The sequence below is a fragment of the Echeneis naucrates genome, chromosome 2 (assembly GCF_900963305.1).
Source record: "Echeneis naucrates chromosome 2, fEcheNa1.1, whole genome shotgun sequence".
Classification (NCBI taxonomy): domain Eukaryota; kingdom Metazoa; phylum Chordata; class Actinopteri; order Carangiformes; family Echeneidae; genus Echeneis; species Echeneis naucrates.
Window position 1 is genome coordinate 14,904,616 of NC_042512.1, and position 23,577 is coordinate 14,928,192.

The window sequence follows — 23,577 nt, forward strand, 5'->3', positions numbered from 1 at the left end:
TGGTGCGAACCCTGTGCCAGACAACAAAGGTCAAGTGGAATCCCTGCTCACTTTATAATCTCCCAGCTCATGACACCTCCGCCCACAGATGGAGATGATAATGATGGGTGGGAGAGATGTGTCAAGAATCAGTTGCCATTAGGTGCTTTGCTTTTATTTAGCTGTTGAGCTGATTATTCATGCACAAAGAGATAAGTCTATACGTCTCTGACATATTTGAAATGTGACTGTGATGTAGGGTGAGTAGAAGGGATTTTTCAGTCTTACAGGATTTGAACTTTAATATTAGCTTTTCTGATTTTATCAAATGTCCCCTGCAACATTTCTGCTTGGCCTTGGCAAACGGACAGGTGATGCCTAAGGCAGGAGCTATTCATCAATATCATATCCAGAGACTGCAATACCTAGTACATGTATTTTCCAGTCAGTTTATCTCTGACTTTAAGTTGGTCACCTGAGGACACAATCAGCTATATCTTTTCCCTCTTCTTCAAGATGCCCTTATCTTTACCTCTCTGCTCTCCTGCGTCTCTTCCTAAATGCAATGAGCGCTTTTTACACGGTCTTCATGTGTGACAGGAGAATCATCTCTGTGATGCTGCTCAAAATTTTTCCCTCCTCGCTCCTAGTTGAAGGCAGAAGTGTTGCCAATTCAGGTTGCTGCAATACGAGTGCCAGCTAAATGTCTGAAATGGAAAAATGTCAGGCCTGCTCATGATTTCATGTTTGGTCCTGCAGCTATCACACACACGCAGGGTGTCAAAGTTGCTCTGACAGCAGTGCGGCTGAGTCTGGCTGAGGGTGCCCCAGGTTGTATGACCAGAGCTGCCGAGCGGACAGTGCAGCCGTGGCTTAACTGGCTGGCTTCTGGATTTCACACTGAGCCTGTGTGTGTGTGTGTGTGTGTGTGTGTGTGTGTGTGTGTGTGTGTGTGTGTGTGTGTAGTATTGTGGAGACAGTCCTATGAATGCTAATGGTGCAAACAATGCACACCCTAAAAAATGTTGTGACAGACGCGGACACAGGGAAGACATCACCCTCTGAATGATGCTCAGCAGCCTTGAACATACACACACAAGCGGTGAACTTGTAGAGGTGCTCTGTGTGTGTCCTCCAGTATTGTGCTTTGGCTGACAGGGAGTGGTTCATTGGTATTACAGTCACCGCAGACCGCAGCAACCTTAAAGAGGCTCCCTCAGGCATCGTTCAGTGTCACACCGCCCCTTCACGCCACCTTTATCGCCACGCTTGATGGCATATCTGCAGCCTCGCACACGCACAAAATCAACTCCCATTTGCATACGATGGAGAAAAAAAAAAAATAAATAAAAAATCTGTATCTTTCTCTCTCTCTACATATATATATATATATATATATATATATATATATATATATATATCATATAGATGTATAGAAATATAGATATATATCTAACTTTGTAACACTAATTTGATGTTGGCAACATGCAAATAGCTAACAGCTCATCAAAAAGTAAGATGTTAGTAACAAAGATGCCAGTGAAATCTTACGATTCCATAAATCATCAGGTCCACTGGTGTGACCGTACGCCCACAGACAAAGTCTCCTCTGCAACTACATCCCTGATGGAAATGAATTCTCTCCAAAAAAGGAAGAAAAAAAATCCACAGTGGGGTCACGAGGGCGGCTGTCGACTAAACCGAGTTAATCATACACTGGGCTCTTAACGGACTACTCTCATGGACAATTATGTTTGATAGCAAGCTAATGAGAAATTTCTCCATCACTGTGAAGCGCATAAGAGCCTGCTGGTGATGTGTCTCACTCACTCTCACACACACGCACACGCACACAATACATCTATTTCCTTTCCCTTTTACACAAACACACCTGCCCCTCTCTCTCTCTTCCAAAGGCTGACCTTTCCCTCCCACACCTCTGCTCTGTTCTGCTCAGCTCTGTGAGGATCAGGGCTCTTGTCTGGGCTATAACCAGCTCAACTGGAGGTGAAGGACCCTCAATACCTCCCTCTATCTGCTCCTCTACCCCCGGCTCTATTCTTAGCAGAGACAGGAGATGAGTCAAACACGGGGCGGAAAAGAACAAGCCATCACCTTCACAAGCTTGTGAGTGATCACAGAGAAACCAGTGATTTCTAAGTGTCTGTGCAGGGGAAAAAAGTAGCGACCGTGTTGAAAATTAATTCATGCTTTATTGCTGCTGATGAGCCTTTGCAAGCGTCACATAAAAAGGACAACGGCAGGAGCTGTGCCAAACAGCTGGGATATTGTCTGCAGAAATGTTGAATACTAAACTGAGCTCTATTCAGTGGCGCATGATTAGACAAAAGCACAAATACAAAGGTAATGGCATGTCTGTGGGCTACAGCTTTGTATCCCCTGCTTTCCATTTCTGCTAAAATGACCAGTTATTCTTAGCAAATTTCTAAAATTGTCCATCCGCTAAAAACACAAACGCAAATGTAGCCAAACATTTCAGTTCACTGCAATTAAATTCCACACAAAGCAAAGACAATAGAAAAAAAAATAAATAAAAGAAGGACAGACATAGTGTATGTAGGGTTCCGTGCAGAAATGTGCACACTGGCAAATAAAATCAGGCATCACATAAACAGTTAATTAGGTTACTAATGCTGGTTCACATTCGTGGCGCTGCAATAAAATTGATTTCAGCGTTTTGCTTAACTGAGTAACTAATCTCCCATTTTCTAGCCATTTCTCCTAATTGCAAAGCAAGAAAAGCACTGACAGGGGAGCAATATAATTGAACCAAAAAAACGATTAGTGTAAAGCCTATAAAATTATACCACTTTCACTGCTTGCCTCAATTTCAGGCGACTAAGGCAGTGTCAGTTTAAAGAACTGCCTGTAATAGCTCAGACTGAATTAAGAAAAAAGAAAAAGTAAAAAACATAAACAGGCACAAATGAGCCTCTAATTCCGCTGCTCACTCTGCCTCCAGGTCGCGTAAGGCGGTGTGAGCGTGGTGCGGTGCAGCCAGCCAGCATTAATAAATTAAATCCACAGCAGAGCACGTAGGTAATCCATTACCTATCCCATAGGAGAGCTTCCAGGGAATATCAATCTACGTAATTAGAGGGGAAACAATAAACACTGAAAACTAACATGCAAGTCGAGCAGTTTTATGCTATGGAGCCTGATGAGAGAGGAATAACTCAAAAAGTCTGCCAGAGTCATTAAAAGTCCATTTGCAGACAGCACCTGCAGAACAAACGGGGGAAATAGGGGAGACAGGGGATGAGCCTGGCTGGAAAACAATGCAGAGCGAAGCCTCTTATTGGCTCATCTTGCTTAATTATCCTGGTAATGAAAAGCAGAAGCAGCACTGGCAAACTGGTGAGGAAAAAAGCTCTGGTTCGGCTCACTGAGTAACACAATATTGACAGCACCCCAAATCTATGCTTAGTTTAAAAAGCTTAAGTGTGGAAAGAAGGCTGTACACCGGCTTACTGACTTGCTGGCATGCAATAATAAAAGAACCACAAAAGCTGGTGCTGAAGAGATTTTCTCATGCCAACAGTGAACAGAACATGTGTTTAGTTTATGTGCAGCAGAAAAATCAACAACCCCAAAGGCACAAAACAGAGGAAAAAAAAAAATCTTGAAAAAGCTGAACAACAACTGACAACTGGAAATTAGAAATCAGAGTGGGCATGATAGATCCATGCCTGTTTACCAGCAAAGCGGCAGGAAGCTGCAGGACCTACCTGCCCGGCACCTCTGCCCTCCATCCCTTCTGCGACTCGACCGCTTAGTTTCCATCGTACAGGAGGCACAATTTGCTGGAGAGGAGGCTGGAGTTGCCTCCCAGCTCGCTCCTCGGCAGCTGCCTGCTGCCTCTTGTACGCTCGCTCGACTGAGTGAGAGTGTAAGACTGGGTGAGGGCAGTGTAAAGGAGGGTGAGTAAGAGTGGGTGTCACAAAGAGAGAGAGAGGCAGGGAGGGAGGGAGGGAGAGAGGAAGGGAGGGAGGGAGTCTACCTGCCACAAGCCATCAAGCCAGCCAGCCTTGGAGACAGCGCCAAATCAACAGCTGGCCCCTGTGTGATGTCAGAGCCCGAGCAGCCAGTCACGGCTGCCGATGCCGGCCTGTGCTACGGAGCGCTGACTGAACCAAAGTCACTGGCTAAATGGGGCTCTTCATTAGCTACCCTGCTTTAGGACAGAGGCGGGGGTAGGAGGAGGTGGAGGAGAAGGATGAGGAAAGGGCAGCCAGGGACATGGGATAGATAGGAGACTGAGAGGAAAATAGAGGAAGATGAGAAAAATAGGACGGTGGGTGGTAGAGCAGTAAGCGAGAAAAGGCGAAAAAAGGCACAGAGGAGGCAGAAGAGGAAACGAATGAGAAAGAGAGGAGGCAAACAGGGAGGAGGAGAGGATAGGAGACAGGAGCGACATGTCTGCGGCCAGCTAGGTGCTCAAAGACCAGGTGGAGAGTCGATGGGGAGGCGCTGGCCGCTGAGAGGCCGAGCTGTTCACTGGGCTACTTTCCCATTAAAGCTGGCACCCTGCTTCTCACACAGGAAGAAAAGGCTACAGCTAATCCCACTGCCTCAGAGATGCAGGCACCACCTGAATTACCACCCATTACAGAAATAAAAAGCGAAATGCTCCAATAAAACATTTTGCTTTCAGCACATCTAAAATTAGCTAAATTGTGGATTAGATAGGAAACTGACGGCATGAAGAAAAGAAGCAACCGCTTGTGTGCAACCTCTAACCCTCCTCCATTTCATCAAAATCTCTAATTCATTACTTTAGAGGATTTGATAGTTAAAACAATAAGGGTAACAGCCTCCACTCGTGATCTCTTCAGTCATTCAATTAGAGATCAAGTATTCCCACTACTTTGTAGATACAGGGGACAGAGGATGGATAAAAGCGTGCACTGAAAATAATTTATTTCATGACTCTTTCATCACTAAGTGACTGACAGGTTGTCAAAGACATACGAAGTCGCAAACAGGTCTTGAGCGCAGTTGAAGTCTAGACTGCCATAATGTGATTGTTTTTGTCCTTTCAGTCAATCAGACTTTAACAGCAAACACAGTGTGCGGAAAAGTTCCTGCTGTCACTTAGCAACCAACACCAGGCTGCGACAACCGATCCGATCCAATCCCTCTTCATAATTGTACGTTTCGTTATGCCAGGTCTCTGAAGAATTTAATATTGTTCTTTAATCCCATGAAAAGGTCACAAATTGAACAAACAATTTATGGATATGCGGATGAATTATTTAATAGCCGTGACCAAATATTATAGGAGAGAGAGATTTTCCCCCTGGAAGGCGATGAATTATTTAGTCATTGGGCCACATCTTTGGTGAAAGCTATAACACAGCATCCTAAGCCTCAATATCTGATAATGTCATTAGCTCCAAATACGTCTTCACCTGTGCAATGAATGGTCAACAGACTTGCGGCTGCAGTGGCCTGAGCAACGGCTGGTGAAACAGTTCCGGCAAACAGTTATTAGCATTTATTTTGAGCCTTGAGAGGGGTGTGCTGCAGGGCGCAGACAATCACGAGAGAGCATATGACATGAGATTTTGCCCCCTCCAAAAACACCCAGCATGAAAACTGTTAAAATATATCATTCTAAAATGGGAACACAACTTCCAAATTAAAATAGCTTGCACAAATACTGATAATCGCATGCAAAAAGGCATGCTATAGGTTGCACACAACAGCGCTCAACGTTATTTGGTCAGACAGCAAAATATGAGAGATGAACACAATGATCTCTAAAAATCAGCAGCAGCAGGGAGTGAACCTGCATCCACTCTCCACCCACCAGGCTCCGCTGGTACCTTAATGAAAATGATACTTCTCTGATGCTCAACCTCTGTGGTGGAAACTTCTAAGCTTTTACTTCCATTTCCACTGGCTGGTTAGGTTAGTGCATCAGAATGACAGCGGATGTTCCACATAAACAAGTAGCACAATGAATTATGTGAATAATTTATGGCCTCTAAAGAACATAATTGTGGCTCATGGCAGGATTTGCCACATTTATAATCTCTCTGACAGCAGCAGTAACTAACAGTGATGGAGTTCTACTTAGCTCTTGTATGCCTCAATGCTAAAATAACATTCACACGCGAAATGCATGACAAAAACAACACAATTTTCTACCAGTTTACAGTTAATCGGTATAAAACTAATTTCTTTTATATGTATTTCTTAAATATCTTTGCCCTTATTTGGCAAACTGTCCAGGTTATATGTGGCTCATTTGTTTTTCTATAGATCAGAACAGTCATATGTGCACTGCAGCAGCCCAGGACGAGGAAAAGTCTGAATCTATCATTTCCAGCAATTAAATGTATTTGCTCCCTGCTGCACAGAGAGCCCGTCACCGACAGACTCCATTACAAAATGTGCCATTTAATGTTTCCTCCATATCAGCCCACACAAACCACGGCTCATTTCAGTCTGAGCTCTGAAAGGCTGAACTTCAATTCGACCGACAGGACATCAGCATTTAATAAAAAAAAAAAAAAAAAAAAAAAAAAAAGGGGGTTTGTCGAGTAAACACACCAACACAACACTGTTCGCCGCCGCATGTTGTGGAGAAAGCAGCAGGCCTTAAAGTTGTTCGTTTTTATTTCATTATTGAATGACGGCTGCTTGTTTTTTGGTTTTTTTTGTTTTTTCTTTTTCCGGACGAACGCCGAATTTAAACATGGCCGCTTTCAATTTGAACACGATGTTTGCCTGCTAAGAGTGTATTTTTAAATTTTATTTTCATTTTTCGTTTTTCCCAAATTTCATTCTTGGCCAATGAGCAGGGCCAAAATCTGCGTTGCTCCGTGTCGGGGCTAGGCTAACCATTCGTGCCTGGCATTGTGGCTTTGCTAACGGCTTGAAAACGGCCGAACACCGGCGCCCTGAGCTGTCACGGACTAGCAAGAGAAGTGTTTACGGCTAACTAGCTCGGGTTACGCGGGCACAACGACCCGGTTAACGTCCCCACCACCATCACCCCCGTGTTTTGACTGGATACGCCGCAGAGATCCGACGTTTGCCTTACCGCTTCGGTTTTACAATCGGTGCACAGCCGAGGTCTCTACCGACGGCGAAGGAGCAAGTGTTTGTGCCGGAGCGGAGGGAGTCCGGCAGGCTGGGAGAGAGTGCGTCAGCGCCTTACGTACGGGCCGACACGTACGGCGCTCAAAGCACGTCACGTGCTGACGTCACTGGATTTTCCAATTTACTTCCACAAACGTTCATCGGGTTTTCATCAAGAGGACCGTTGATCTCTTTCTCTATTAAAAAAAAAAAAAAAAAAAAAAAAAGCTAAATGCTGAAACTAATTTTAATTAATTTTAGAATTTCAGTGGAGCTCTGGTTGTTTTTTGGAGATGTTAGGACGAAGAGGGGAATTAATCATAATGGTGTTTCACGGTTTCATTGGTTCCTCCAATGACCTCACAGCCATGTGCTCAAAAAAGCCAGAGCTCTGATTCTGCTCATCAGCCAGGATGTCAAAGACGCCTGGAGATTCTACCTCACGTTTATTTCCTGTATTTGCATTTCAGCAGGGCAGAGAAGAACCCAGTTCAATCAGCTGTACTCACTTTTCTGTGGTTTTGGCTCTAGCCACATGAACACCACTCCAACAGGGAGAGAAATCCAGAGGTCTAGCATCAGCTCAGTAAATCTGCGGTTTAAGAAACTATAAATTAGTCCAGAATCATTCATCGCAGCTAAGTTTTTGAAAGTCAAATAGGTGTGCCTCCTTCAAGAACGCATTCCCCGCTATGATCTGACCTCGTCGCGCTGGAGTGAGGGCGCTGGGCGGCAGCCAGCTGCTGCAAGCCGAGAGTGGGGCTGTGGAAGTCACACAAGTTTCTTCTTCATGGCTGACAGGCTGCTCCACTCTTGAACGAAGCTCAGTATCTGCAGGAGGGACATGACATTCATAGTCAATTTCAAGCTGAAACCAAAACCCCTGGAGCTTTCATCTTCTAACACAAATTCATATTCTGGACATTGGAGGCCCTTTAAAAGCAAAAATTTTTTTTACTGTTTCAATTCGAGAGAAGAAAAAAAAAAGAAAAAAGAAAACGACGGCATTTGAGCTGAAAACAAACAATCTAAACTTGCGCCCACATACACACTGACACACACATGGAGACAGATAGATAAACAAAACCCATCAAACCAAGAGAGAGCTGTGTATGTTTTCATTGAAATGAAGAATTCAAAGAAAAAATTCCCTGGCAAAATAACAAATAGCACCCAAGCACCAGGACCTAACGGGCAATTTACCTACATATATTACACTTGATGAGTGTTTTTTTTTCCAATGAATGACACTTTAGCTCAAAAAGGAAAAAAAATGACTTCTGAGAAGATAGCATTCTAGATGCAGACCCTTTTCAAAGCTATTATAACAGCCATTCCTGCTTTGTTGAGGTTTTACCAGGTGAATTATGCATATTTTGGCAGAAAGAGAACTGACTTCTCATTAAAAACAAACATAGAAAATAGTACAGTAAAATTGAAAGCTAAATATTTTAAGAGATGATGAAAAAAAAAAAAAAACATTTTTACCATATGTGGGCCTCCATAAATCAACTGAATATATAAAATCATTGCCTGAGTTTCAGGGAGACTGGTTCCCTGATGCTTCACATTCATCCCAACACATCAACGTGTTCATGTCTTTTGGAATATGTCTCTGTTTCTCATTCAGCCATTGTCCTCACAGAATATGAAATATTCTTCTTCTTATATCTTAAGTTGAGAGCGCTCATTATTTGAAATCTATGATATGAAAGACAAGAGAATAGAATCTCCTCGTCGGAAAAAGGTTTGATTGAGTCCATTTGATAGATTTGATCACCAGTAGTGCTGGTTTGATGTCACTATTTTACTTTTAAATTTACTAATAAGTTAATAAGTCAACAAAAAAGAAATACAGATTTTTTTCACATCTTACTTCCATTTCAAAGTACAGAGTAAGATGAGAAAAAGAGTTAATAGATAGTTAAAGATAATAATACTGAATTATTGTAGCTTAAGAAGAGACCATAAAACGGAGGCTGATACTATTACAGAAAACTTGGGAGGGGCTCATGTGTCAAAGAGCTGCGGTCTGAATGGATGTCACTGATCAAGGAGGCCCTGCTCTCCATAGAGAAAAAGAAAAGGTTTCGTATTTTCTGAGAAGGTTAAGGGTTTCATGAGGCCTTAACGCACTATCCAAAAGTCGAGGAGTGGCTGAAGAGCAGGATGCTGTTTCCTGTTCCTTGCCACTCAAAAGTCACAGGGGTTAAAAGGTGAGTATGAGACAGTGTGTGAAACTGTGAAACTGGACAAAGCTCTATGTCATTTCATTGTGATATTCTGGTGAACACAGATCATTATATACATATATATTAAACATTATTTTGAAAACTCTTCAGGGGAAAATCAGGTCATTCCATGAAATTGCAAGGTGGACCTTTACTTTGACAAATAATTAAGGCTGCTGACAAATAGTGTGACAATCAAATCACCTTCTTTTGCATTCAAAACCAGTTTTAAAGATTGACATGGATATATGCTTGTTGTATCCTCTAAGAGGTTTTGTGTATATACTGAAGGTGATGCCACTCATGAATCAACTATCATTTCAGAAATATATTTGATATAATTTCCGGAGGGCCTATTTAAAAAAAATACAGGTTATTATGACAGCGTTCAGTTTTAAAATGTTTGGCCTGAACAGTCTTGGTCTATGTGGTCAGGTGCTGAGGGTTTTCCACACCACCGCCACCCCGTCCAGGACGTGCTGCCGCCCACATTAAAATGCATGCTTAGTATTGATTTTGATGGACAATTGGTGTGAAACAGGGTGTGAATGATGGGTCAGAGGAGGGATGCAACTCACGCCTCCGTTTTACAAGCCAACATAAACAATGTGATGGGTGGGGTGTCTGTCAGGGCTTCTATAACTGCCACAGCAGATTGCAGGATTTAATATCTGGTTGGTGTGTGGGGTCGTTTGAGGTGATGAGCCATCTCCTTTAACGACCCACAAAAAAACGGAACTTTCTCTTTTGCGGGTCTCCTTTGCTGCCCAAACCCCCCAGACCGCCCCCTATCTTTCCTCCTCTCTCCATCATCCCCCAACCCCGTCCTTCCTCCACCCCTCCTGGCTCCACAGTGGTGGAGGTGGGCGTATGCACTCCGCCTATCTATCAGTCAGGCTGCCGATGTTGCGCTGCTGAGCTTCCTTCTCGTGATCAGTGGTGCCATTAGACTCACATGGCAGTGGCACAAACATATCTCAGGTTTAATAACCCCCACAGCCCCATCTTCTCTGGGTGAGTGGAATAGGGGAGATAACCCCACTGACTGTGACAACACACTAAATTATGTTAGTCTGAATTTAAGCTGATCCTGAAGCTGCCTGTGGGCACATAAACGAAAAAAGAAAAAAGAAAAAAACTTGGAAAATTACACTCCTGAGTATTTGCAGAATCTTCTGTCATCTTGGAACAGTCTTTCTTCTTGTCTTCCTCATCAATCATGAGAAAAAAATATTGGCATTTTTTATGACCTAAAACTCAAATCCTTTAGGATGTTTTTACAGTAATGACATTAACTGCGTACATCTCCCTCATACGCTCGAATCCACGAAAACACCCACACACACTCAGGAAAATCAAAACACAAGAAATGCACACGGGCAAGCAAATGTACAGACACACACACACACCGCCTGGCGGGAAGGGCATACCTGTTTTCGATTTTCTTGGCGCTGGGTAAAGGCCTCAGGCGGGTCGTCCCAGCTGGTTAGTTTGATGTCCAGAGGGAAGGAGCTCAAGTTCAACGTACCATCCTAACAGATGAGGAGACAGAGACAGAGAGGACAGCCTTAAGCACAAAGATTTGTTACTTCTTTTACCACCACTGCTGCTCTTTATACCACCATCACTCTGACTACAGCATTTTCTCCCTTTATCATCACACAAATTATCACCATCCATGTACTGTACTTTATTTTTGATAATCTTTGTGTGCCCTGGAGACACACAAAAAACACTGCAACATTTATATTACTAAGCACCTGAATTGTAAGTGCTGAATTTATTCTGCTCCTGTAAAACATCTGCATCTCTTGTGTGAAAAGATGATAAATATATTAATTATTGTCTATATACTCAACATGTAAGAGTTAATATAGTTATCAATACAATAAGAGCCAAAAAAGCAAAACATTTTGTAGGAAGAACTATGTAACCAAACATTAGGGATGTCTGTGTGATTTAGGAACTGAATGGCACTTTATAATTAAAGCATTTCAATTTATTGAAGCGTAAAGCCATAGTTTTAGCCATTCTTAAGCCAAATGTATTTGACATTGTGAGGTAAAGAGCTGAATTGGCCTCCCTCAGCCATGCGGCCATAAAACACACCCAGCGTTCTTTGAGGCAGAAACTGTTTCACTGTATGGTCGCACCACCACGCTACACACAATCCCTTCATGGTTCTTTGGAGGTTCCTGCCCTGCTCCTTGTGTTTCCCTGCCCAAGCAGTTGGCGAGGCGTGGGACTTTGCTGCTGACTCACCGGTTTAATCAAAGCAAACAGAAAACAACAACCACACACATTCCCTGGCTCAGTGTCCTTCGAAGTGAATGACGATGCAGTGGAGTTGTTGTTTTCCGTGCCTGACAGGAATAAATGTCAGGCTAATATTGTACTTATATAACACATTGAGGAGGAGGGATTGATTGCAAATAAACTGTCCTGATGCTATCAAATAAATTATCCCTTCATGAGTCAAGCAGGGCCATGAGAACAAATATGAGAAATTATGAGGGACACGCACCTGCTTACTGAGCTCATGTCCCACTAATTTCAAGTCAGGCTATCATCTGATCATTTGGTGTACACCACAGTATTAACTTTGCTGGTCCCTTTGTTTGAATCATTATCTGGTCAAAACTAATATTTGTCCAATGTTTTGAATAATGCGTGTGCTCTGTTTCAGGACCAGCGCGGCAACTGCGGACGCGAGAATCAAAACATGTAGAAGGAAGCATCATAAAGAAAATAACATTTTTGTTATGAAACTGGTGTAGCAGTGATAATAATTAGCTGGTAACACATGAAACCTGAAACTTCTATTCAGTCCTACGTGAACATGTGAAACTATATCATCTGTATTTGGCCTATAAATAGACGTAATCAATTTTCTTGCATTTACCCGCAGGTAGTTCCACTGGAGCTCAGTTTGTGCTTAAACTAAAGGTATCGTCAGCCAAGCAATCAGATCTTTTATGACTGACTTGCAGAACTTGGATCTAATTACATTCACTTTATTCTTTATTGGTTGCCATGGTAATTACTTGTGGTTACCAAGGAGCTTGTTAGCGATCTCTCCTGCTTTTCTCCCCTTTATTCTAATGTATGTCCACTGCTTTGAAGAAAATGCTTCTCTTTTGATAATACACGTGTATTAGTAGCAAAAAATAATGAGGAATATGGGGAGCGTAAAAAAAAAGAAAAAGCTGTATACCCAGAAGAATGTGCTCCACTGTTATTAGAGGTAATAATACTGCTGCGGTTTAGAGGTAACTGCGTAATGATTGAAAAAAAAAAAAAAAAAGAGAGAGCCACGATAAAAAACATTTTCCCAGTAATTACTGCTTCGTTGGTGCTAACTACGGAAGTGTGGGAGGACAGTTACCCTCAGTGTTAATTTCACTCACCACAGTGATTGTGTCAACCATCAGGAGCATTTTACAGTGGAGAGGCTGTCCGGTGAATTTTTGTAACAACCGCAATCTGGACTTCGGCTGTCCAAACTACTTTAGGTGTGGAAGTATAAAGGTTAATACCCACCAGCAGCCGACGCGTGGATTTGGAGATACAAATGAACATTCAGAGGTTTTTCCTGTGCTGTAACCTCAGTGCATAGTGGCCCGTGTGTTTATTTGGATTATGTTAAATAAATATCATGGAGAGTCAGTGCTGTAACAGCATGGAGCAGGATTAGAGTTCTGCTCAATGTGATTGAAAAGAGGGACAGTTCCTTCCCTACCGACGCACTCAGAAGTGACAAAAATAAGATTTCATTGCAAAAAACTGTTTCAAGAGCATGAGATCAGATCTATAATCTAAAACAACTGCAAATTTTCAAAGTAGAGGTGGTATGCAATTTTGTTGTTGTGCAGGACACTCTCTCTGTCTGGGGTTTCTGCCTAGTATGCTTTTTTGGTAAAATTTATATCACATATCACCGATGCAATGGAAGCAGATGAACATATAGAATATATATACGACTTGGAATGAGTACCAAATCAACACCAATCAATCTGAAGGTTAATTTGGCTCAGGTGTACCGCTCATATTCATAAAATTGTACAAATGTAATTTGTGTCCGGATAAAATATCTGTTGACTAATGATGTTATTTCATGAGTATTTAGGAAGGTTGGCAGAGGACATAAAGAATGCCACAAAATATGTGGAGTCATTGCAACAGATTTCAAATGAAGTTCAGCACATCAAGTTGTGCGTCTGAATAATCCGGATATGGTAAAGCCCATCCCATCTGCTAGTCCTTGTCTTGGCATGAATCAAACTAGCCTCACTTTTCTGAGCAGGGACACGAATCCTTGAGTAAAACAACTATTTGGTGTGTAGAAAGTAGACATAAAATTGCTAATACTCTCAATATTTCTCATTCAATCCGGGCGATAAATCTTCCTCTGATTGTGCGCTGAGCGGCCCCCTGTGTGAATTCAACGCCTGGTCCAGGATTATCTCGATGTGACAGCTTTCCAACCAGAATTCCTCCAGTTCATCATTTAAACGACAGCGGGGGACATTTATCTCCGCAGCTTATCGTCTCAGCCACACGTACATGACACTTGTCTCTTGCTGTCAGGTTAATATTCCATTGGTGATTCAGTCCAGCACCTTGGTCTTCTCTATGTAAAACCACCTTGTCTCTTATCTGTGTCAGTGTGGCAGGAATCTGATCTCTCATGAATGAAACAAAAGTGGCACAATCTGATCAATACAGGGGTCTGATGACCTGTGGCACTAAAGAGGAGTGCCAAGAATACACAGGACTGTAATCAGAGTCAGGCTGGGGCTAAACTAGTTCATCCTGGGTGCCGGAAGCCTCACAAAGGCCAACAGCAAGAGCACCTGAACGACCATCAAAAAAGTTCCCCTGCAGGAGAGTGTCTGCAGCGTCCTCTGAAGGCGACATAGCAGGTCGTTTTAGGGAAATCATCTCTATTTTCATCGTGCTTTTGTTGCTCTGCCTCGGTCGTCCCGTTCAAAACGACTCAAAAAAACCCAGGTTATTGTCTCGTGCCTGATAATGCCTCACCAGAATGACAAATCAGTTTTCACAGAAGCCTTTCAGACATGTTCAGTGTTCTTCATATGGATATTTCAAAAAACAAATATCTTGAATCAGTTTCTGAGACGAGAGTCTCCCTGCACGCTGATAAATACTGAGGGCCCAGATTTGATATTTCTTCTGTTATTCCCAAACCTTTTATTTGTATTGAATGAAACAAAGTGAATGGATTTCAAGAGGCCACCCCCCCACCCATCCCCCAATTTACCACAAAGCCTTGATTAATTTCAAAGAAATAAAAAAGTGAATTAGATTCATATCCAGTCTCAAGGTTGTTCTGAACCTCGGTGGCGAATGAAACTGAAGAATGCTTTTCAAATGGCAAGTTAAGAACATTGCCAAGCAACTTTTAACTGGAATTTGTTTTGCATCTATTTTGATCATTTCTAGCTGAGAAAACATTTCATTCTTAAACTTCGACACTCTTAATTTTATCTGGAACTGTTTTCTCACGTCTCTTTTATTTGCTAATTGGCAATGTGGGAAACACTCTCATTTTTATGAGTGAATTGTTTGCAGCACTGTCTTAATCAGGAGATCATGGTGTCAATGAAACTTCTACTCAAAAAGTAAAAGCGATAATATTTTGCTCACTCATTAGCTGAGAGTGACACGAACAAACTATGAAGGAACAACGCATTGAGTGTGTCCCAAATCAATGTGCCCTCTCAGTTTTTTGTTTTATTTTTGTCTTAAAAACTTGGATGAAAATGATCGCATTGAAACTTCTCACTTTCATTTAGACGATAAAAAAGAATCCTGTTTTCTGACACTTAAAGCTGCAAGGGATGTGTCTGCACGTTAGCTTCTTTAAGTGGTTGCACAGATAAGTTATATTTAACACTCAATACCTATGTGACATCATATTAGCATGAATTTTCTGAGCTTACAGTATTTTTCACTCGACTCTCACACAGAGGTAGCAGATATATGACACTGCTGAGATACTGGCACTTTGGAATTCATCACTTTAACAACCCAGAAATATTGTGTAGAATCTGTGACATGTTGTGTGATGAGTGTGGTCTCACTCAGTGATGAAGGGATAGGAGACAGATGTATTTCTGGATAAAAATATCACTTTGCACAGCCTTAGAAAGACCAAAACAATACGGAAGATAAGCGACAGACACACATACTGGTTTTGAAAGCGTGTGCAGCATGTTTCTTTTCATTTCAGGTCACTCATGGCAAAAAAAAAGGTGTAGATTTTTTTTTTTATATGCAAACTATAAGACTACTCACATACCTGCATGCCAGCGCTTTCTGCGTGTTTAAATTCACAAGCGACTGAAACATTTTGTGAAAATGTACAAAATTAATAATCACTGTTTGTGCACTGCTACTCTGAAATTTCAACCACTGGAGTCCATGAGATGAGCGTTAGACCAGCTGAACAACAGATATCACTCAGTCCACTCACGATGTTAGAATGACATTAGAGTGCGACGCCTCGTTTCTCACAAACAGTCTTTGGCTGAGCACAGACACAGTAAAAACCACAGCCAAAAGTTTCATTTTGGTCCTTTGGGATGTAATTAACACCATTAACCTTAATTAGCTACAGTTGATAGGTCCTGAATGTCATTTAACCTGGCAAAAGATTATATTAGAAGTTTGTTTACCTAAATTTGATGTGCCAGTGTACAAGCTGCCAAATTAAACTTTCCCTCCTGCATATGCAACATGATTGGCAGAGTAATACAAAGTACACCCAAAGAAAAAGAGCGAAAAATAAATTCTAATCTTTGTGCTTGGAGAAGATATCAAGTTGTTCAAAGTCGAGTGAAGTCACTAGTGACTCCAGTCAAAGTTGTGTTGTAGGCCTTTTTTGATTTTTATAAAGTGAACTCATGAATCTCAACCTCAGAGTTTGCTGTTGAAAATTTTTTGGCACTAAAACACGCAAAACTAACAGCTAAGTGTCACACACTGTGGGTGTAAAGGCATTACAACATCTCCTGTAACTGCACCATCAATTCACAACCTCAAGGAAAAAAAAAAAAAAAATGCATGAAAAATATCATTAGTAAGAAATTCCCTGCTCTCCCAACGAGATGAGTCTAACGATGATCAGTGTGTACAATCAAATGCTAACACAAGCTGCAGTACCTTGGAGTAGAGATATATACGGTCTGTGTACTGGCTGGCACAGAACTGCAGGCCCTGGTAGACGGGATGGGAGGTGCTGGCATCATCACCATCATTGTCCTCATCATCATCATTAGCATCAGCAGTAGAAGGCAAATACACTGCAGGGAGAGAGGAAGAGACTGACTAATATCTCACTGAGTATATATTATTGGCTCATTACTGGCTTTCACAGCTTTATCGGTACCTGTATTTGCTCCTCTGGTGATGCAATGACTAGCAGAGACATAAAACTCCAGAAGCTTTTAATATTGATTAATACACAGAGCAGTATAGGGTAGATATGTGGTTCGAAGCTGATCGCCGATATATATATATGCACGAGTAGCACAATGTACGAAAGATTATGAATCAACATAATATCTATTTTCAAACATTAAATTATGGATTCTGAAACGAAACAGTTTGAGTAATTATCCGTGACATTTTCTTGCAAATAGGATCAAAAGTCAATTTTGCCTCTCGCTGTCACCAGTTGACACAACAACCTACATGTAGAGGCATAAAAAAAGATCAAATGAAATTATCTAAACAGTGTAATTTCCAGGGTTTTTGACTATTGTTTGACCACGACAGCCGTATTACTCTAGAATTAGTAGGCTAATAGAAGAGATTTAAATTTGCACAGTTGACAAGATGGTGAGGCGGCTCAGCTCCCAGACCAACTGGATCCCCGATCATTCCCATTGCTTTATGACACATTTTCATCGCAGTTTCAGATTAATAAAAGGCCTCGTAAAAATTTGGACTTGGTGTGCAAAGGCCCTTCTGCTTGAATAAAGAAAACAATCATATTTCCCTGAACTGTTCCTTTAGTGTTTAATATGCTATCAAGCTGTGCAGCTACGTAGGACACCTATTTCTTTGACAGAAACCTCCCAATTCATTTTCTACCAGTTCACTGAAGAATTTGCTGAACAGGTTGGAAACACGCCTTGAGAGTGATGAAATGACAGTCACAGATGGACGGAAGCAGAGAAAGAGAAAAGAGAGAGTAGGTCATTAATGTCAGCTATGTACCTTGCTCATCCTGCCAGCATCTAGCAAGAAAAGGTCAGGCGGTGGAAATGAGACCGCCGTTGCCCAACCACGCTTCATTTAGACAATGACCTATAACACACCGATGATACTCTTTGCGTGGTCAGCTGTCTGCCTTGCCTGCGCATGCGTGCGTGTGTGTGTGTGTGTGTGTGTGTGTCCGTTTGGCTTGCTAATAGGGGAAAATAGCAGCACAGGCTGAGGTCTGAGACAAGTGTGTTTCTCTTGAACACACACTGTGATGTACCTGGACTGAGTCTCAGGTGCTTTAGGGACAAACGGGCTTTTTGTGCTGATGAAGGCTGAGTGACGGAAGAAACTGGGGGACCAAAGATACAGCCTCCATCCCATCATGCTTTGGAGTAAGTCCAACCCGACTGATGAAAGCGCGTGGCATGATTGACATTTAGACTCCAGCCGCTTTGAAATCATGTCAGCAAAATAATTCTATATGTATTGTTGAAGTGCAGTTAATCTGACTACTTCATAAACAGTAAGGAAGCTGCAGTGAATCATATCGTATATCATCGTCTCCCCTCGACTCATCAGGCTGATTTCACACTACATTTTCTGTCTGATGAATGCAGCATTAAAATATATTTTTGTTGCATATTTCCGAGGCACAGACACTGTGTTCGTTAATAATTAATTATAATAATTTCTTACTATAAACTCACACTAAACAACATTACACCTTGGTTTAATATGGAGGGAGCCTGTGTCCTCAGCCCAGCTCGTGCAAAGTCAGGCTGTTTTCCTTCAGTATTGACTTACAGCCTCAAGGTTCTGCGTGGCTACCAGAATTGGTCCAGATGCAGAAGTAGCATTTGGGCCAGACTTGGGCGGTGGCACCTGGCATACTGACCCGAGGATGAGTCGAATTTATTTTACTATCTGGGATATTAAAACTTTTTCTTTGATTCAAGGTGAGATCATCCTAATAGGTAATTTCCTCTCCTTGACCTCTTCTGCACATCGTCCATATCTTTCATTTTTATGTTGCCCTTTCTTATAGGCGTAATTTCCCTCTGGTACATGCTGTTCTGATCTCACCCCGGCTGTAGGTGGAAAGGGCCAATCCGTGTCTGAAAATACCAACGCGAGCAGCCAGGAGGAAAGTGCAGGGCTGCGAACGTGGAACCCAAACATTTTTAGGCCACCGGCTTTTCATAAAATCCTATCGATCTGTCCTTTACATCTTTAATGATGTAAAGGACATCGCAGAGCTCCAAGCAGCTCTGCAGTGTGTATCCTATAGCAACAGTGTCCCCTTCCCCAGTTTGCAGTGATGGAACCCGCCAGCTGCATTAAGTGGGCCATTTATACAATGGGGGCAATTCATCTTACAAAGCCGTCTTATTAGACTGTCACTTACACAGTATGAACAGTGCCTTCAGAACACCCCAAGGGATTTATCTGTTATTTTACTGCACGAGAAAGAAAACAACGCCTAATTGGACTGAGTCATCTCATCTTCTGCAGGACAGGGGGGAAAAAAAAAGAAATATCAAATAAATAAATAAATAAATAAAAATTAAATGTGCTTGGCAAGAATGAAGACATCTGATGCAGAAACGCTGCACCCGGTACACACGAAGAAAACAAAACAAAAAACAAAAACAAGAGTCCGTCTTTAAATGTTTGGGTCATGCAGATCGACGGCGCGACAGACAGTGAGGAGAGCGAGACAGACAAGGGGAGGAGGAGTGATTGCCTGACTGTGCTGTGAGGAAAGTAATCTCAGAGCAATCAAGAGGTGGGGGCGGCCGACAGCTCTGCAGTTTGCCTTCTAAAACCGCGGGCAGGTAGAGGAAAATGATTAGGCACCGCTCCTGACCCCATAGGTCACTTTTATTGGACAACTGCTGGGTTTCGTATTAAATCCACACTGCCGGAGACGGACTGAAAACGGCATGTAACTAACATGCTGACTGACCAGCAACAGGACGGACACACAGAGGGACTGACAGGAAGATAGACAGGCGGGCAGACAGACTGCCAATCTAAGAATCTAAACAACCACCAATGAGACAGAAAATATAAAAACAGGGAAATAATAGATGACAAATTTAGACATGTAGACTGAATGATAGATGACAGAAACATAAAGAAACACAGACACACTGATGTCTGGACAATACAGAGCTCCAGACAGAAAGACATCAGTTGTCTCTCTGGAAAATAGGTGTCTAAAGGCAACAGAGAGGCCAAGTTGTGCGTCTTTAGTGCTGCCATTTCTGATCGACAGTAAAGCTTTTATCTCTCCCCTTGAGTCACTCGAAACGCTGGTGTTTTTCACCTTTCTGGTTTTTTGGCGTGAGAGTGGGGATGGCAGGGGGAATCTGTCCAAGACTATCAGGGCCACATGTAGCTACAGAGACATGAAATTAAACACTTGACAATCTCTGGGGCACTAATAGATGTCAAAATGCATGTGTGTGGCTCTGAAAGAAAAGGATTCTGCCCAACTGTTGCAAAACTGGATGTTAAAGGGTAATAGGGCCTGATAGACTGCCTGTTCAAACCTAAACGGTTTGGGCAATATTCATCCCGGTGTTAAGTAACTGATATCAGCTCCGTGTCATCCTTCACTGCCTCAAACACAAAATGTCTGGACACTCTCAGAGGCAACGCCCAGGTCACAGGCTTTTCTTAGACTCAGCTAGTCTGGCAGTTTTTTTAGGAGCTCTTCATATTGCACATGGTGTAATTAGTTCTTTGTAATTAGCGCAATTTATTGCTTTGTGTATCCCTTTGAGACACAAGTACCTGAACACAGAGGTCTTAATTTGCAATATTACAGACTGTGTAATTGGGAATTTGTTTCCTCGCAGCCCTGAGAGACTCGCAGACATGTTCACCTATAACCAGAGTGGACAGGGAAAACAGGTCGTGTTTCAAGAATCATTTGGCGGAGGGAAGGAACTTCTGGCTTTTATGAAATTAGACCTGAGCCCACTTCATTAAACAGCCAGTCAGAAGCTCATCATTTACCTGCTGGACAGTGATCAAGCCTCAGACTTTGTGCGTAGTTTGGTACTTTGAACAGGTCACCTGTTTCATGAAGCTGTTCCCTGGAGATGAGTGGAATTTCACTCAATATCTCCTCCAGCCTCCTGAGTTCAGAAATAGGCAATAATCCAACAAGATACTAATAATAGTAAGAATAATAATGCCTAGCCCCACATGGAATGAGATATAGTCCCTTATTGGTTTGAGGTGATGATATTAAACAGCATTACATGGGCAGGTGACAATGAAGCACCAGCCAATTTCCCTAGATATGAAAAGGAGAAGATAGCAGGTGGGATTATCCTGTGTGTGGTCAGAGGGAAGGCAGCCGCCACCGCCAGCCATGTCGCAGACTCGCTCTCCCGCTGATTGTTTGACTTTGAGCCGCAGCTTGTCCTCCTCCTCTGCTTCTCCTAGGTTCTGTTTGTCTTTCGGAGGCTCATCCTCTCTCCTCTCCTCCTCCCCAGTCTGTTTGTCTTTGCGTGGTTTTAGAATCTGGGCTTTTCCCCGGCTGACATCTGGCTTGCTGTCAGAGCTGGAGAGGACGACGGTCGCCTGGTCTCTCTCAGATGAGGGGGGTTGTTCAGGACTGGGTGGCTGCGAGCCAGCTGAGAAAGAGGGAGAGGGGAGCAAGGGAGGGATGAAAAGCAAGATGAAGATTACTTTATTGGCCGAGCCGCGGAGTGTAATCAGACTGAAAATTTTCATTCCCAAGCGAGATATCCATCATCTGAAGAATGTGACAACGTGACAGAATGACTGCTGACATGAAAGTTAAACTCAATATGGTTCATTAGGGATGTTATTAGCTATCATAAGTCTTTTACTGACAATTTTAGAGGTGTGAATTGGGCAGACATCAACAGAGATGCGGTGGAAAGTGTAAACTGCTTTTGGGGGATGCTCATTTTGGATGAGGTAACTGCTAAGTGAGTGTGTCCACTGACACTGGAGTCTTTAGACACTTCAGCAGTACGTCAACACCAAAGCAGAGCACAGATGCAACACCTGTCACCCCCCTCTCCACTAGCTTTTGGATCAAACAGCCAATATAATTTGCTGGGAGAATGAGTCATGCTTGTGTTACTTTGTTTTGTTAATTGCTCGCCTGATTCGTGTGCAATCAAATCCAAACAAAATTATTGTCAGCGTTTGCTGCATCTGTGCATCCTGGTGGTAATCAAACAGCTGATGATGGCTGACTGCCAGTTGCAGATCTTGCTTGAAAGAATCACCTTATGGCAGTTTGTAAGGTTCCTAAGCAGCAGTTCCACTATGATCCAATTCGCGTGGTTTTCATTAACACCCAGTGTAATCCTCTGAAAGTCAAGCGCAAACCTAAGCCATGAAATGGAAGACATTATACCATCAGCACAGACCTCTAATAAATTTAAACTGCACTTGTGAGCCACGTTCTGAGCCACAGCCACTTATCAGTGACTGTTTTGTAGAGGTAAAATGAATAGTTGCACAGAACTTAAGGAAAGTCTAATACAATGTCTTTTCTCTACTTTCCTGGTTACATTTTAATCATATCCTTTCACATTATTTGTTGAACTTGAGTTGTGAAATCCAATAGACCGTAAGTTGGGAGACTTTGGGACGCAGAGGGCTAATTAGTGATCCTGTCTCTGTGGCTTGTTTCTTCAAATGGCCAGCCCCTAGTCGGCTTCCTCAAATGTCATCTGAATCTCCAGGCTCCTGGCCCCACCACTGCCCCGTTTCGCTAACAAGCTGAGCGAAACCGCAGAGCGACGGCTCAATTTGTGTTAAGCTGTCCCCGCTGAGGAAGATGTTAACAGGGAAATCCTAGAGGGCCGTGTTGTGACTTTACCAGTCACCCCCCCCCCCGCCAATGAAGTCCCCATTTTGTCTGTAGTGGCTTGATATGGTTCAAAGATTTTGTCTTGAATCCAGACACAAACATACTACCATGCGCACACACACATTCAAAGAACCTGTGATCCTACAGTATACATAAGCTTATAAGTATTCATAGCAGGCTCTGACAGTTCAATTAAGAGTCTGAGGAGAATAAAACAGCTGCAGCCTGTAACAAAGATGTTCCGAAGAAAAGATCAGTGCTGGATTTGTTGTTAAATGCTCAAAATCAGGACATGGATAGAGTGCTAGCTGAGAGGTGTAGAGACCCGGGAGATAACAAAATTGGCCTCTCCCTGTGTACATCTCTGACAGTAGGTGCAGAGAGACAACTTGCTGGCCCAGTACTGAAAGAGCTGAAGGACGAAATCATGCCCACGCTCGGAGCCTGAAAAAGCTGCAGGAACTGAAACTCAACAATCCTGATTCAACCTGAAAATGGGTGAACAGAAGCTGCCTGGTTGTGTACTTGGGGCTATACCAGCTCCAGAAAAACACTTCAGACGAACCTGCCTGAGATGACAAACCCTGTCACCTGAAAAGGTAATAATCCATGACAGCTTGATTAAAAGGAACTCTGCAACAACAGTGATCCAATTAACATAAAATTTAATAACAGCTGTTTTAGTGTATTTATTGATAGACAAGTCAGAAAGTGCTTTATAGCATGAAAAGAATGAATTAAAAAAGCAGTAAATACATAAAAAAGATTGATGCTGGGTTCATTAAGTGCCTCACAGGTACCATCAGGATGATGCGTAAGACCAAAGTGAAATAACATTGTTTGGCCTTCCTCTCTGTTGTGTGTAAATTAAAGCTATGGTTTGAAAAATTAGAACAAATTTTGAGGACCAGGTCTGCCTCTGTATCCGTAAACTGCATTTGTGTTGTGCAGGTTTGACAGCCGCAGCCACAGTAACTAAATGGGAACAGGTCTCAGCAAAGGGTCAATATACCACTTTGACATCTGGCAGCCAGTCTCTAATCTGCCATTTCACCCCTTTACCCCATCCAGCCTCAATCCCCTTCGCTGAAAAATAAAAATCTCTCCTTTCTTTTTTATTTCATGCATCTCACTCTGGTACAATTTACTCTGGTGCAA

General features: G+C 42.5%; 2 protein-coding genes across 7 annotated transcripts in view; both read right to left on the bottom strand.

The window, feature by feature from the left end:
* r3hdm1 (R3H domain containing 1) overlaps positions 1-7,162 on the bottom strand; it is a 40,873-nt gene extending 33,711 nt beyond the window's left edge. For all 6 annotated transcript variants that reach the window (XR_003841595.1, XM_029519476.1, XM_029519485.1 and 3 more), the window contains exon 1: positions 7,052-7,162. The gene's annotated coding sequence lies outside the window, so the exon portion shown is untranslated. The remainder of the gene's footprint in view (positions 1-7,051) is intronic.
* zranb3 (zinc finger, RAN-binding domain containing 3) overlaps positions 1-23,577 on the bottom strand; it is a 52,349-nt gene that overhangs the window by 1,256 nt on the left and 27,516 nt on the right. The window contains 6 exon segments of the mRNA XM_029513426.1: positions 1,902-2,039; positions 7,792-7,863; positions 7,865-7,920; positions 10,751-10,852; positions 16,506-16,645; positions 20,930-21,202. Coding sequence (XP_029369286.1) covers positions 1,902-2,039; positions 7,792-7,863; positions 7,865-7,920; positions 10,751-10,852; positions 16,506-16,645; positions 20,930-21,202 — 781 coding nt within the window.